This window comes from Astatotilapia calliptera, chromosome 10 (assembly GCF_964374335.1).
Source record: "Astatotilapia calliptera chromosome 10, fAstCal68.1, whole genome shotgun sequence".
Lineage (NCBI taxonomy): Eukaryota > Metazoa > Chordata > Actinopteri > Cichliformes > Cichlidae > Astatotilapia > Astatotilapia calliptera.
In genome coordinates this window covers 21805258-21820511 of record NC_137431.1, presented here as the reverse complement: position 1 = coordinate 21820511, position 15254 = coordinate 21805258, and the positions used below count along the sequence as shown (strand labels likewise).

At 38.6% G+C, this 15254-nt stretch overlaps 1 protein-coding gene across 1 annotated transcript in view; it reads right to left on the bottom strand.

The window, feature by feature from the left end:
* rad50 (RAD50 homolog, double strand break repair protein) overlaps positions 1 to 13893 on the bottom strand; it is a 30153-nt gene extending 16260 nt beyond the window's left edge. The window contains exons 1-19 of the mRNA XM_026181638.2: positions 13642 to 13893; positions 12976 to 13113; positions 12719 to 12802; positions 12144 to 12295; positions 11829 to 12014; positions 11540 to 11744; positions 10361 to 10489; positions 9518 to 9683; positions 9215 to 9273; positions 8906 to 9040; positions 8230 to 8436; positions 6663 to 6845; positions 6228 to 6385; positions 5937 to 6112; positions 4861 to 5098; positions 1843 to 2032; positions 1495 to 1621; positions 697 to 890; positions 306 to 416 (exon numbers count right to left, since the gene is read on the bottom strand). Of these exons, the coding sequence (XP_026037423.2) occupies positions 306 to 416; positions 697 to 890; positions 1495 to 1621; positions 1843 to 2032; positions 4861 to 5098; positions 5937 to 6112; positions 6228 to 6385; positions 6663 to 6845; positions 8230 to 8436; positions 8906 to 9040; positions 9215 to 9273; positions 9518 to 9683; positions 10361 to 10489; positions 11540 to 11744; positions 11829 to 12014; positions 12144 to 12295; positions 12719 to 12802; positions 12976 to 13104 (2829 nt within the window). The 5' untranslated portion in view covers positions 13105 to 13113; positions 13642 to 13893. The remainder of the gene's footprint in view (positions 1 to 305; positions 417 to 696; positions 891 to 1494; positions 1622 to 1842; positions 2033 to 4860; positions 5099 to 5936; positions 6113 to 6227; positions 6386 to 6662; positions 6846 to 8229; positions 8437 to 8905; positions 9041 to 9214; positions 9274 to 9517; positions 9684 to 10360; positions 10490 to 11539; positions 11745 to 11828; positions 12015 to 12143; positions 12296 to 12718; positions 12803 to 12975; positions 13114 to 13641) is intronic.
* Between the last annotated feature and the right edge of the window lie 1361 nt (positions 13894 to 15254).

The following is a 15254-nucleotide window of genomic DNA, read 5'->3' as shown; positions in this document are numbered from 1 at the left end:
AATTCAGACTTAGATGAACAGATATTCACAGTTTATTTGTGGCAGAACAAAGGTCTTACAAAAACATAATGCTCTGTCATTATCTATTAATATGTGTATGTGTGTGTGTGTGTGTGTGTGTGTGTGTGTGTGTGTGTATACAATACAAAAAACTATGACATGACATGCACAGCAAATTAAATGGAAAAAAAACTTTAAATGAAAACTGATAACAAGTAATTGCTCCGTAAATGTAAAGTTCTGTGCTGTTTTTTCATTATAGAGAAAGCACGTTCCAAAAGAGACAAAAGTGAGACTGTGCCCACCTTCTCCTGCCCTTCTTCCTGCTTCTGCCTCTTGCGCTCCAGCAACTCTTGTTTCTCCTGCTGTAGCTTCTCCAGAGTGGCAGACAGAGGGGACAGCTGTTCCTTTGCCTCCTGGTAAACCACAAAGTGGAACAGGAAAAAAAACCCACACACAAAAAAGGGACAACATAGAAAATTTATAGAATTTTTTTTTAAACCATGCAACTAAAAATAAACAATGTTCACCAAACATCTGGTAGCCATATATAATGAATATATAAGACTTGATTGTATGATTATGGTACATTTCTGTTATTTTGTATTAAGAGTATGAGAATAAAGTGTGAAACATTTTAATCTTCATGTGAATATAAAATATGTAAGCACAAAAAATAAAAATCAAAAAAAATACCCTGATGTCTCTGGTCAAGGATTGGATCTCAGTGGTGAACTCGGCACACTGCTCCTCCAGCTGCTGCTGTTTCTGCATGTCACTGCTCAGCTGGAGCTTTTCTGCTCGTGTCTCATTCACTGCACTTCTAAGCATCTGTATCTGTTCCTGCTGGTCCTGGATCAGCTTACGTTTCAACTCCATCTTGCTGGAAGCTGAAAATATACAAAGAGGTAAAGAGAAAGAAAAAACAACTAGCAACTAGAGACACATCAACAAACCAGCCAGGGACTCATATCACACGATTTCCAGCATCTTTGGTCACTGATGACCGGCAGGGTCAATGCATACCATTTTATTCATGAACAACATGCATACAGCGGTGCAAGCGATCAGTTATATGAGAGTAAATCGCAGGTGGAACAAAAATGTTTTTAACAATAAATCCAATCAGTAACTTAGATGATCGTCAACAGGCTGAACGAGGACATCTTAAAGAAGCTAACAAATGGCTAGCAGCCTCGGTATGAGCAAAGAATCAAAGCAGTAAAACTGTTTAAGCTGTTTCAGTGAGAAAAGTAATCTAGTGTTTGAGCGAAATCAATAAAACAGCCCTTCTCGAATAACTGCTTCTATATCTTCATACCCCCCTCCCAGTCACACTCCTTATGTAGGTCCTCAGAGCATGATAATTGAGCCAAATTCTTAAATAAAAAAAAAGAAAGAAATAAAAGATTTTGAGTGCCAAAGTTAGAAAATTAAGAATGTAAGAGACACAATTTCCCCGTGAATGGATGTGCTTGCTTTGTGTCATCTTACTGGTGTCTAACTTGTGCTGAGTTTCTTGTTTCTCCTGACTGACTTGTTGTGTGGTTCTGGTCAGGTCTACTCCTTGGAGTTTTGCTGCATGCTGAGCGATTTTCCTCTCCACGTCCTTAAGGTCCATCTGAAAAGCAAAAGAAAATCCAAAAAAGGACATTGCTTAAATGGAACTCTAATAACAACATCAATCAACAAGAATAATTTATAGCCAATTAAATATCAGGAAAATAAAGAAGAGAATGAAGAAAGGTGAGAAAACAAAGGCCCACAAAGGTTTAAGCTGGGTAAAGAGAGATCAGGAAAGATATAAGTGCAAGTCCAGAACGACAGGCAGGAGGTTAATACCAGATATCTGTCCATGAGAGAAATGTCCTGCAAGCAGGCCTTGGCAGTTTCTTCCTCAGACATCAGCGTGCCAAGCAGAGTCTCCTGCTCCTCCACGTCACCCTTCAACCTCTCAATTTCTCTATTCACAGTCTGTAGACGGTTTTTCAACTCCGGTAGCTCCTTTTCCTGAAGCTGTACAATGGACTGTCTGAGAGACATGACAATGAAAAGTAAATATACTTTGAAAGTGTGACACTTATTAAAAACCTGTATGTACAACAATGTCTCCTTTTGACACCTTGTTATTAAAGTCTACAAGCATATTTGGAGGCACATTTTCAAATATCTGTCACAAAACTATGAAAGAAGAGTTTTGGAGTCATGTTGTACGTACACTTGAGTTATTATAATATACAACTGCAGAACACAACAGAATTATTATTCAACATTATTAATAGTTAAAAGACGTCAATCTCCACCCCAAAAAACCAAACCAAACCAAAATAAACCTTAAGGGCATTTGAGCGGATGGTGGGGGTGCGGGGAAAAAAGAAAACTCTTAAACCCCCACAGTTCTCACGATTCATCTTGTGAAAAACCACCTTTTCATCAGTCTCTGTCATAGAAATGGCTGTTAATATACTAATTTATAAACCAATAGTCAACCTTTTGTTATCTGACAAAGTTGAATTCATGTAAAAAGAAAAACGCTTTAAAAAGGTGTACTACATCCCACAAAAAGGTAAGTGTTCTCAGACTAACAATTCTGATAAGGTTGCTAACCTCATTTCACTTGAATAAAGGCAGCCTTTGAGAGACTGTGTAATCGCTGGGTAGATTTTTCAGATAACGTTCCTGAATGGCTCAAATCACGTATCACTGACAGGAAATTCTTCATCTTTGGCGGAGATTGAATATCACTCTGTGATGTTCTACACGGCAGTTGTCATTGAAGTTGACAGTAGTTACATTTCTCACATTACTGTACATGTTGCTATTTACCACCCTTATCAGACAGCATAACATTTGTTACCATGACAATGATGTACTGAACTATCTGGCCATACATTTAAATGGTAAATGGTAAATGGCCTGCATTTGTATAGCGCTTTTCTAGTCCCTAAGGACCCCAAAGCGCTTCACACTACATTCAGTCATTCACCCATTCACACACACATTCACACACTGGCGATGGCAAGCTACATTGTAGCCACAGCTGCCCTGGGGCGCACTGACAGAGGTGAGGCTGCCGGACACTGGCGCCACCGGGCCCTCTGACCACCACCAGTAGGCAAACACGGGGTTAGTATCTTGCCCAAGGATATTTGGCATGCAGGCAGGAGGCAGCCTGGGATCGAACCACCGACCTTCTGATTAGTGGCTGACCTGCTCTGCCACCTGAGCTACAGCCACCCCCATTAACAAAAAGACATTAACAAAAAGATTACTGCATTTTATCTTCATAAATAGATTTTCAGAAGTTTGCTACTACAGTTTTTGACTTTTATGTCCCAAACTGTGGAATAGCCCACCTGAAAACATTAGGAAAACAAACCGCTGATAACTTTGTGAAACTCTTGAAAGCAAACTGTTGTGTCTATAATGTCTGTTTTCTGAAGGAGAGGAGAGGAGAGAGATAACACACATATAATATAAGATATCCTGTCCCACGACACACAGTGACCATACTATATGTGCTGAAAGGGGACACCTCTTAAACTAGTGTTTCTACTTAACTTAAGTGGAAACACTCATCAGAGTTAACTAATTTAACTTTATCTAGTGTTTCCACTGTAAAGCTGCACCTACTAATGAGTTTAGCTACATTTAGCTGAGCATTTAATCATCTTATTGCTTCCAAGTTAAAGAGACCTAATAAAAACAAACATCCCTTTTGAGAGACACTTGGCCTACTTCAATGTCCTGAATTTGAACCACAGGCAGCCAAGACATTTGGTGCATTGCAGGGTCACTGAAGACAGGCTGTGCCTCATATGATAATACAATCAAACGAAAAAGTAATGGCATATCAGATGACTCAGAGGCTCGACTCAGACTCTGGTTGTAGAGATCACAGCTATATAAGGTGAATTAATTAAGTATGCACACATAAAATCAGCTCACATGAACTCATTGGATACATTGTCACACGGCCCTGTAGCAGAATATTCACACCCTTTGAAAGATGGCAGCTGAGAAAAGTTTTTCCATCTCCATTAATAAAACGAAGCAAACATAATGTACAGGCAGCCACAAGGTGGGGCTGAAAACCCTCGAAAAATTTAAGTACGTGACTATTTACATAAGATTATTTGTAAATATGACACTGAAATGTTTTCGTTTTTTGTATACATGTTTCTCTGACTATCATCACACTCACTATAAAAGTTAACATGAAAGGTTGTCCTGACAACAACAAAAAAGTGTCTGTTGGCTTACTAAACTATGTTCATCTCAGAGATTTAACACACACTGTATGTGTGTGTGTGTGTGTGTGTGTGTGTGTGTGTGTGTGTGTGTGTGTGTGTGTGTGTGTGTGTGTGTCCAGAATTTAGAACTATGACACTCTAGCTCCATCTACTGGAAAGGAAAGAGAACAAGAGACTGTCCACAGGCTAATTTATTTCCTTGTTAGGAAGAAAAATGGTAACTCTGTAAATTTTGGAAAAATCAATTAAAGATATTTACTTTTATGGTCATTTATTTATTTAAAAAATCAAACTCAGTATAGGAACCTTATGCTACACAGTCCTATAGACTGGTGTTTATCAGTCTATATGCAGTGCTGCTTATTACAACTGGGTGACTACAGAAAAGACATCAGGGATTTGTTCTTTGCACTGTTTTATGGTAGAGTTTTAAATTACTATGATGCTAAACAACAACAGTTCTGGTCTTCTATTTTTTATTACTCTTTATTTTTTCAATTTTTTTCTAGTTCTAATATTGTTGAGGGTATCACCTGACATTTGTTTTTACTTGAGTTTAGAAGCAGAAAAAAAAACACTCAGATCAGAGACCCCTCTGGTTCAGTACCTCACAGGTTTGAGAGCCATCATCTCATCTTTCTTCCTCTCCTTCCTCTTCAGGTCCTGCTCTGTATTTTTCAGTTTGTCCGGCACCAGGCGTAACTTCGACTGCATGTCGTTGATAACCTCCTGCAGATCAGACTCAGAGGGGAACGTCCGCTGGCACACTGGGCAGCAGGGCTCCCTGTCCTCTGTCAGCTGACTGATGAATTGGGTGTACACTGCTGTGGCTCCAGCTAGCATGGCTATACCAGGACAGGTGCAGAAAGAGAAAATTTATTAATCATTTGCCAATTATTACTAGAAAAGACGCCAACCAACCACACTGTACATTAGGCTTTTAGTTAAAATGGGCATACACACTAAAGTCAAGTAATCACTTCCTTGGTTAACTTACTGCATACCCAGAGAATACATATATAGTTATATTCAATAGGAAATACTTTTCTTGATTGTGTGATGCTTTTGAATATGTCAACCAATTTTAACAAAGTTGATTCACTCGAGATTATAGCGCAGATGGAAAGATGTTGTTACATTAATTTATAATGTAGTCAAACGCACAGAAGATGCGACACACTGAACCTGTTAAATCCACCCAGCAACACAAAGGATTCTGTATTTCTTTAGAATGAACCTCATCAACCTCTGTAACATCTTATCTACATAAAAGATAAAATGTATATTAATGATGGACATGTTCATCACCTGTTGATCTGCCAAGTTTTAAAGAATAAGTCTGGCACTTTGGCTGTGGCCATCTTGGGTTTTTTTGTTTTTTGTTTTTTTAGACAAGACATGATGATCAAGGACTAATCAATAAGTAGCTACTCTGCTTTATCCTCATTTTTACACTACATTGGGTTATTACAATGAACACCACTATATAAAACGGGAATAACAACTAGCAACTTATTGGGAAAGTAATTATGACAAAGTAAGTTCTATACAACTGGACATTTTGCAGCCAGAGCACTAGTGAAAAAGAGGCATTTTTATAGTTTACAGTTAAGGTCCACACTGCAATTAAGGATCTTGTCAACTCCAAGGTGCCAATTCTAGTTAATTTTTTGGGCCATTAACCTCTTTGTTTGGATATCTTCTCCAGATCTTCTTGCAGTTTGCCCAGGTCCTGGTCTAGATCTTGACTACCACACACATTGAAGAACTTCTCTTCGTCACTGGTTAACTGCTGCTCCTTCTTACGCAGCTCAGCAGAAATGTGACTTTTGTTCTGCTCACTTGAAGCCAAGTCCTTACTGAAATGTAGGAAAAAACAGCAATATAACACCAATCAGTCCCTCTGAAAAACGTCTTTTTAAAAGCATTTTCTTTCATCGTGTGTGTGCTTCAACGTAAATGCATTTTGCTAACTTGAGTTTTGCAAGTCTGTTCCTGGTGCTGTTAATTTCCTTGGACTTGGAATAGATCCAGTCCTCCAGCTCTCTCTTGTTGGGAAAGTGGCCCAGTAAGGACACCAGATCCTCACTGTGACGGGACTTGAACTTGCGTACCTGCTCCTCCTTTTCGCCCTAAAAGATTAAAAGAGCAAACGGAGAAATGAGAGTCTACAGAGAAAGGAAACATGATGTGGCAGCTGGCATAAAAGGGAACGACGAAGAAGGGAGGTTAGAGGTTAGAAAGAAGGTTAGATTACCATGCAGGGTTACTTGGTTTTACTACCACTACAGTACAGTTGGATGAGTTTCTGCAACATTTTTTTAACATCACCTTCGAGGGGGTCAACTCTAAGAAAGGCTGCAGTAATCAACGTTGACTCTTTTTCTTTAACTGTAGATGACACATTACCTTATTCTTTTTCAGCATGTCCATCTCCGTGCGTGCAGTCATGTGTGTGTTGAGCGTCTCCATCTCTTGATCTAGCCGTCTCTGTTTGCGGTCAAGTTCAGCTTTTTCTCTCTGGAGCTCCGAAACCTCAGCCTTCAGCTCTTCCACGTTGGAGTTCTGGATTGCACTCTGCAGCTCACGCTCCTGAACAGGAAAACAAACATTGAAAAAAATGGCATCAATTATACAACAAAAGACCACAGTGTGTCAGCAGTATAGTTCCAGTTAAACTTTCTATGGCAGAAATTTTAAAACTTCATTCACAAAAATGATAATAACAAATCGCAGGAATAATGCACAACTGTTTGACAAAAACATTTCTGAACATTATGCAAACAATCTCTTCGAGAAAGCTCAGGAAATGTATATCTCTCTGTCTTACTCCCTTTCTGTGTGTCCTCTCTGTTATCTGTTATTCGAGTGTAGAGCAGGGCGATATGACCAAAAATATTTATCACTATATACATTTGAAAATTTGCGATAACGATATAACTGACGATATAATTGACACTAGACAAAATACTTTACGACTCCACAATTTTATTAGTGCAAAAAAACCCCAAAACATCAATATATTTTTACTTAAACAAGCAGCTGTTTTTTTATGTGCATTAAAGTTATATAAATATTTAACAGTACAAATGCAAATTCCTTAAATTGGCCGACATATCCTCAGCATAACCATGTAGAATATCCACAAAACTTAAAAAGAGGTTATACACACGCACACACACACAATACGGTAATATTATGTTGAAGCACAGTACGTATCACTCCGCGAGGCTCCTGCCTACGATAGCCGTAATGTTCTGACAACCCATCAAGCGGTGCGGGTTCGTAGCTTAGCAAAGTTGTACTAAAACATTTGACAGATTTTCGAGCACCGTGTATGACATAAAATCGTTTCGAGGTCAGTAAACACAACCAGAAGTCATACATAAGGCACATGGGATAATAAGGGGCACTGTCAATTTTCAGAAAAATCAAAGGATTGATTTTAAGTGTGCTGTATTTTCCAAAAAACACGGTAATAACGACGGCCTGCTAGCATGCTCTACCAAAAATAGCGCTTTGTGGTGTATCTGACGGACGAAAGCCAAACCAGTTCCACACCACTGAAGTTGCAGCATTTTTACAAACCAATTCTGGTTCATCCGTTTCATTCAATGATCTGCTTTCGGCCTTCTCATTCTCCGTCGCCGAAATGCTTTTTCCGCCATGTGCGTATGAAAACAAAGGCACTGCCCTATTCGAGTGTTATCACCATTACTGACAAAACATCAAGTTACAACCTGAGCATTGTTACTTCTTTGTCTGGTGTGAATAAAGAGTCAAACATGCTACAAATTAAAAACATTTTTTGAGGGAATGTGTAGGGAGGGCACCAACATCTTTTTCCAGAATAACTGTGTGTAGGTTCACATGCTCTGTGTGCCCCAAACAAAGTGTAATCCTTAATATGGAATTCTGCAAATTAACCAAAAAACAACCACCTTTTAAAATTCACAGCAAAACAAAATACTCTCACCACTTTAGCCAATTCATTTTCCAGATCCTGCAGTCGAGTAGACGAACCCTCCAGCCTCTGCAGCTCTGCTCTGACACTCCTCAGTTCTTGCTGCTTCTTTCCCTGCATGTCTCTCTTCAGCTCCACTGTTCTCTCCAGGCCAGTTTTCTTATCCCTCATTTCATCAATAGACTGCTGCTTCTGCTGCTCCTTTTCCTGCAGATCGACCTTATGACACAAAAGCAAACGCAGGAATAAGGCACCATGAACATGACCTGCATATTTATTTTTAATTGCACAGTCCAAAATTCACGAGTGATGTAAAAACTTCTGTGAATATAGTAAGAGTGGAATTTTCAGTGGCTTCTTGTGTTCAGTAGTTAAAATCTTTCACAAAAGAGAAAACTGCACATGAAATGTCAACATCGTCTTAACAGTTTCTGTCTATATTACTGAATGTTTTATGGAAAAACCTTCTAAGACACTAGTGAATAATAAAGATATATTTATGTATTAAGAGTCTCTGCAGATGATCAGACAGAGAGAAAACAATAGCACTGCTTAACAGCATTAACCAGAAATGAAAAAATGAAAATATTTAAAAGAATTCTTGTCCATTTTGTTTTTCAACTCTGTTTGTAAATAACATGAATTCAGGAAAACTCTTGGTTTTTTATTTCAACTGAGAATTTCTTACCATAACTTGGCCAAGTGTCCCTTTTTCCTGCTCCAGTCTCTGCGTTACGTGACGATGAAAGCTCTCAAGCTGAAGAGCAGTGAAGGGTGGTCGGTCATAGCCCTCCATCTCCAGGTAGGTTGACAGAGAGCGAACCTGTGTGGGAAAGGGGAGGAAAAGGGAGGAAAAATATACCAACATGTGTGATTTGTTCAAGGAACAACCTAACATTCGCTTGACACTGCTGTGATGAAATTTTCCTAGTCTCTGTCACTCGATTATATTCATTTAAAGCCTCCATTACAACAACTGCAACTGTGCCCCCATTACCTGAGTGTCACGTTTCCTGATGTTTTGTGTATGGTGGTCAGCTTCCGACTGTAGACGACCTGGGAAGAAGGAAAAACAAAAGCAAAATAGGTGTAAGAAGCTAGTCTTGTACTAAAGAAAAATAAAGTTTATGCTGAAAAAAATAGCCTTAATAATACGAATATTTTCAGCTTAATCATTTATTTAGCATTGAGTGTGATATTCTGCCAGAATGCTGGAATATATTCAATCGTGCGTGTGCTTTCACATTCAGATACAGATGTTTAGCTACCCTGGTAGCACCAGGTGTACAGCTGTGGGTACCTTGTTCACCCAGAAGTTCAGCTTTGATTCTGTTGAGTCTCTGACACTCTCTGCCAGCTCTCTCCAGCTCCTTCTGGCACTCGGTCAGCCTTCGCTCCTTCTCCCTCACTGTCCCCTGGTGGTTCTGGTAAATGTCCTGCAGCTCCTCATCTGAACCCTGAAACACCTGCCACACACAGTAAACTGGTTTCAGAGTGGCTCACCGAGTGTAATTAATATAGACATTTGGACCTGCTTTTATAAATGCTTTAAAATAAAAACAGTATATAGTGGTAATAAATTTGGTCTTTCAGTCATAAATCTGCCCCAATTGCTCTGGTTCCATATAGTTCAAAGTCCTGATACTGTTAACTATAGGAATAGATCCCATCACCCAACAAACAGAAGTGAAAAGATAGAGTAGTCATGCTAGCCAAAGGTTAACTGGCTCATTGTTAAGTTAAACAATCTCATTCACCCTCTGTAGCTTTTTTTTAAAATTTTTATTAGTTCCTCACTGAAGATAATGACACATCATACAAAGTGGACTCTAGAGTACAATGAGGCAACTGCTAAGCTTTTCCTGCAGAAGAAAATTAGCCTGTGTGGCAAAGTCTGGCATATTTACATGAATACATAAATATAATTAAGCCTATTATAAGGGAGAAAAACATTAATAATACAACCTCATTAACTTTGATCATGCATTTTATTATTTATCTCATACTTAATTTTTCAGTCTTTTTCATCCCGGCATTCCTCCTTTACGAAAAGTTGTCATTCCTAATTGTTCTTCTGCTTTAGGTTTTTCATCACAAAATAAAATAAAAAAATATATATATACTACGTATATTATCAAATTACCTGCTCCATTGTTTCCTCCAGCTCCTTATTGTCCTCCTCCATCTGTTTCTTCCTGCTGTCTAAAGCCTTGATCTCATTATCTAGCTTCATCACTTTCCCGAGTTTAAGGTCAATATCCATCAGTCGATTCTGAAAAAGACGATTACCATTATACCTTAAATATTATTGTGCTATAAGCTTTATTCAGCTGATTCAGTGAATGAAGTTACTTAAAGCATTACTGGTTGTTCATTTGCAGTGAAATACAATAAACTTGTAACAGACTCCTACAGGGATGTATTTGCAGTGAAATATAAAAAATATATTTGGTCAGTTGATTTAATAAGAATAAGATATTTAAGTTATTTTATATATTTTATCCCCTTCCAAGGTGCTCATTGCACCCATATGCTTTGACACAGGATTAAAAAACAAAACAAAAAAACTTTTAATCATAGCACACCCAAATAATTTATCCGTGTTCCTCAACTTCTTCCACTCAAGAAGAAATACTTGCAAGGTTTGAAATCTGCTTGCACCACAATATGTATGCATGTATACATACACTTCATTAGGTAAACCTCTTGCACTGCTCAGTGGCACAAGTATGTAACCAGCAAATCGCATGGCAGCAATGCATTTAGACTTAGACACATTCATTGCAGACACAGTCAAAACAGCCTGGTGAAATTTAAACTGAGCTTCAGAATGGGGAAGAAAGGTGATGATGATGGTCTGAAAAAGAGAAAATCTCCAGAGATCGGCAGTTCTCTGGCTTAAAATGCCTTTTGATGTAAGCGGACAGAGGAGAATGACTGGATTGCTTCCAGACAACAATAACTTAAATAACCACTCGCCAAGATTTTCTTGGCACATTTTGGACTCCATTGTAACAATTGAGCATCGTTTAAACACCACCGCCTCTCTGAGTGCTGATCATATCCATCCTTTTATGACCACAGCGTGCCCATCTTCTGATGGCTGCTTCCGGCAGGATAACACACACTGTCACAAAGCTCAGATCTTCTCAAACTGGCTTACTGAACATGGCAATGAGTTCAGTGCAGTCAAATGGCCTCCACCGTCATCAAATCTCAACCCAACAGAGCACCTTTGGAATGTGATGGGATGGAAGCTTGGCCTCATGGATATGCAGCCAACAAATAAATAAATACACAAAACACACATACACCAGCCCACCTCAAGCGGCTCAATCTGGTTCTCTATCTGCTGGACGCTGGCTTTTGAGGCCATCAGTTGGGCTTCCTTGGTGTCCACAGTTTCTCGAATTTGCTGGGCCTTCTCCTTGTTCTGCTTCAGGTAGCGCAGCTCCACCTGACACTCTTTGACTGTCTGACTCTGTTTGAGTCGCAGCTGACGCATTGTCTCTAGAGCTTTGATATACCTGATCAGGAGAGAGAAATTGACATTAACAGAAATTCCTTTTAGGCTAAAACTGGGTAATGCAACACTTGTGTCGTCCATTTACTTGGTTGCAGCAAAAATGGAGTCAAATTTGTCTTTGAGTGCTTTTCCCTCACTAAGGGGCCAGTTAGACTCTTCTTGGTGGCAGAAGATGACATGATTTAGGACAGGCTTCGACACACCCAATGCAGAAATCATCTCCCGGTCCAGCTCACCACACTTAGAAGACAAGCTGACTTTCTCACCATCTCTGGATGAATTATAATAGACAGTCGCATAAGAAAAAGGTCAGGAAACCTTAGTATACAATCCACAAATATTTCTCTTTTTTTTTACTTTAAACAAAACTTTACATAAGAAACATAAGATTTTGGCTTACTTCCATCTGGTAATGACCTGCTCTAAGCTTTTGAAGGTGTAGCTTTTTGCCTTCTGAGTGCATGACATAGAGCGTTGGATGGTCACTTTCTCTCCATTGACATCTGAGAATAAGAGGCGAATTTGAGCACGCACATCCGTCTCATGGGCATCCTGGAATCATATGAACATCGCTATACGTGAATAAAGGTGAAAAAATCATCCAACAAGGACCTGAAGAAGATGTAAAGGCTAAGACTGAATTTTAACATGTTCAGAAAATGCTAAATTTGAGAAATCATAACAATTCTTAAGGTATGAAGACAAACTAAACCTGATAAAGATATTTAGCACCAAGCAGTTAGGAGTTTTATTGTCATTTTCACAAGTGACTTAAATCAGGCTTTTTCACACACTTCATCCCTGTCTTATGTTTTCTAGTATTAAATTTGCATTTAAAACATATAAAATATTACAAATACACAAACAAATCTGTTGCAAAAAGTAATTTCAGATGCATGCCACACATTATGAGTCTTAAGTGTACCACTGCAGTCAGAAATAGAGAAATGTACTTTTAGTTCAACACAAACAAACCTTTGGATCATGAACAAATGCACCTCCTTTAGATCCAGGGGGAAGTTCTCCAGATGTTGCATACTTTAGGCATTCAATAATAGTCTGAAAGCATCAAAAAGAAATGAATACATGACAGCAGCATTTATCATTCTGGAATATTATTCTTCAACTTCCTGTAAGCCTTTGGAAAATACAAAAAGTGCTATGTCGACCCTTGTGTTCGCTGTCATGTTTCGATAAGTCAAGTATTGCTTTTGTCAGAAATGCTTTCGTACTGTTTTCCCTGCTCCATTGGGTCCGACCAGAACAGTCAGAGGAGTGAAGAAAGAGATGACTTGTTTGTCTTTATCCTCAATCCCAAAGCTCCTCACCCCCAGGATGCTCATCTTGTCGATCTTTGACATTTTTGCTTTCTGAAAGAGAAAAGAAGGAGAGGTGATGAAAATAAGACACACAGGGATTCTCTTCCCTGTGAGTCAACGAAATATAGTAGGAGTGACAGATTATTGGTTTCTTATTGGCAGTAGCCACATTAACAAACAGGTCTTATCAAAAGAATAACTAACATCAGATGATGTGCTCGCTGCAGCGTTTGTGGTTTTCAACTGTTATCAGTTTGTGCTGCGTAACCACTAATCTACACTGACAAGTCTTTCAGCAAAACAAACCTTCCGCTATAATATTTGATGACTTAAAAAGACCTGAGCTGAAAACTGGAATCTTTACCTGTTATGCTAATTAATTTCTTCAACAACAGACTATAATAAAGCTTAACTACAGAGTTAGCGGTGATTAATTATTTCAAAGGTGCTTCGGCGTTCAATAAACTGAAATAAATATTCTTTTAGGATACATTTAAATAAAGTAGCTATCTTAGTAACATGTACCCGACGTTCAGTATATTGGGTATATCTGGAAAGCTGGCAGAACAAAGTACTTACTAAGTGTTGGTTAACTCAGGAGGCTAGCTTTCATGCTACGTCGCAGTGTTTTTAGCAGTTAGCGCCACACTGACCCACAGCAGCGTGACACAGGGTTTAATTTCGTTCACAACAGTAGTGTACAGCCACAGATACGACGTGAATTCAACTCACAACAGACAATTTTTACCCCCGTGCAACTCGGACATGTAACTACAGTTTTCGCGCTGCTTGGGAAGGAGGCAGCGTGAGAGAGGCAGAGGCTGACTTCCGGGAGGAGGAACGTCAATATAGAATATGAACATAGAGCGGCAAGCTTACGCCATAGATCTGTCCATCTGTAGCCCGTGTTTGTGTTTTATTCTGCAAGTTACAGTATGGTCGAAAGTTCTTAAAGTTAGTTATTAGTTTCATTAGTTAGAATATGTTTGTTTCTTTTGCAAACGTTTCACCCTTTTTAAAGTAGTTTCCCTTTTGCAGTTATTTTTTTTATTGTGCAAATGTTTAATTTCATTGTATTTTTTGTAGTTTTTAATTATCATTTAAGTAATAACTTTTTTTACTCGTTTTATCACAACATGGGGGTATTTGTTCGATTCTAATATCTGGAACGGATGTAATATCTGGAACAGAGGTGTCAAACATAAGGCCCAAGGGCCAGAATCGGCCAAAACAAAGACTCCAATCCTGCCCGCTGGAGTGCTTTGGAAAATGTGACTTTTAACTGTAGGTCTTACACCTTTTCATGCTGATAGGCCTCTCCCACAGCCATACTACACTAAAGTAATTAAGTAATAGATCAAAAATTACATTACAGAAAATAAATTGTTTTCACTATATAAATATAGACTTTTTTTTTCAATGTGTCCACAGTAAAAATAAAAATGTAATTGTACATATTTATTTCTTAATTTAAGCTTTTTGCTGACAGATTTCTTTCATTTTGTACGTCAGCATTTCTTCATTGTGTAGAAAAACAAGCTGCTGTAGCAGTTGCACTTGCTTTTCTTTAACTAAGATATCTCTAAGATTAAATATGCAATGAAATTTCTATACAGTGACAGAAAGGAAAGTTTCACTTTTCTGGTCATCTTAAGATTAAAATGGGCTGCATGTGGCCCATCATGTAAAATGAGTTTGATATCCACGACCTAGAACAAGGCTGAAAACACTTTTTTAAACGTTTGTTTTATATCTGTGCAGTGTAGTTTTAGTTACTTTTCCAAACCGTGTTTGTTTTCAGTTAACTAGTTTTATTTGATTACTCGGAATATAAAAACATTGCTATACACTGAATGAGTTCATCCTTTCTCCACACAGGACATAACTTTCTCTTCTTCTTTCAGCTGCTCGCTTTAGAGATCGCCACAGCAGACCATCTGCCTCCATCTCACCTTTTCTTTAGCATCCTCCACTTTCAAACTAACCCTCCTTCACATTTACATCCATAAACCTGGCTGCTACATGTTTTCCATTACATCTGCTTTCACTCCAGTGCACATGTCCAGACCATCTCAGCCTTGCCTCTCTAACTTTGTCTCCAAACAGCTCAACCTGAGCTTTCCCTCTGATCTACTCATGTCCATTTTGGTCACTCCCATTAAAAATTTTAGCATATTAGCAGCTCTGCCTTC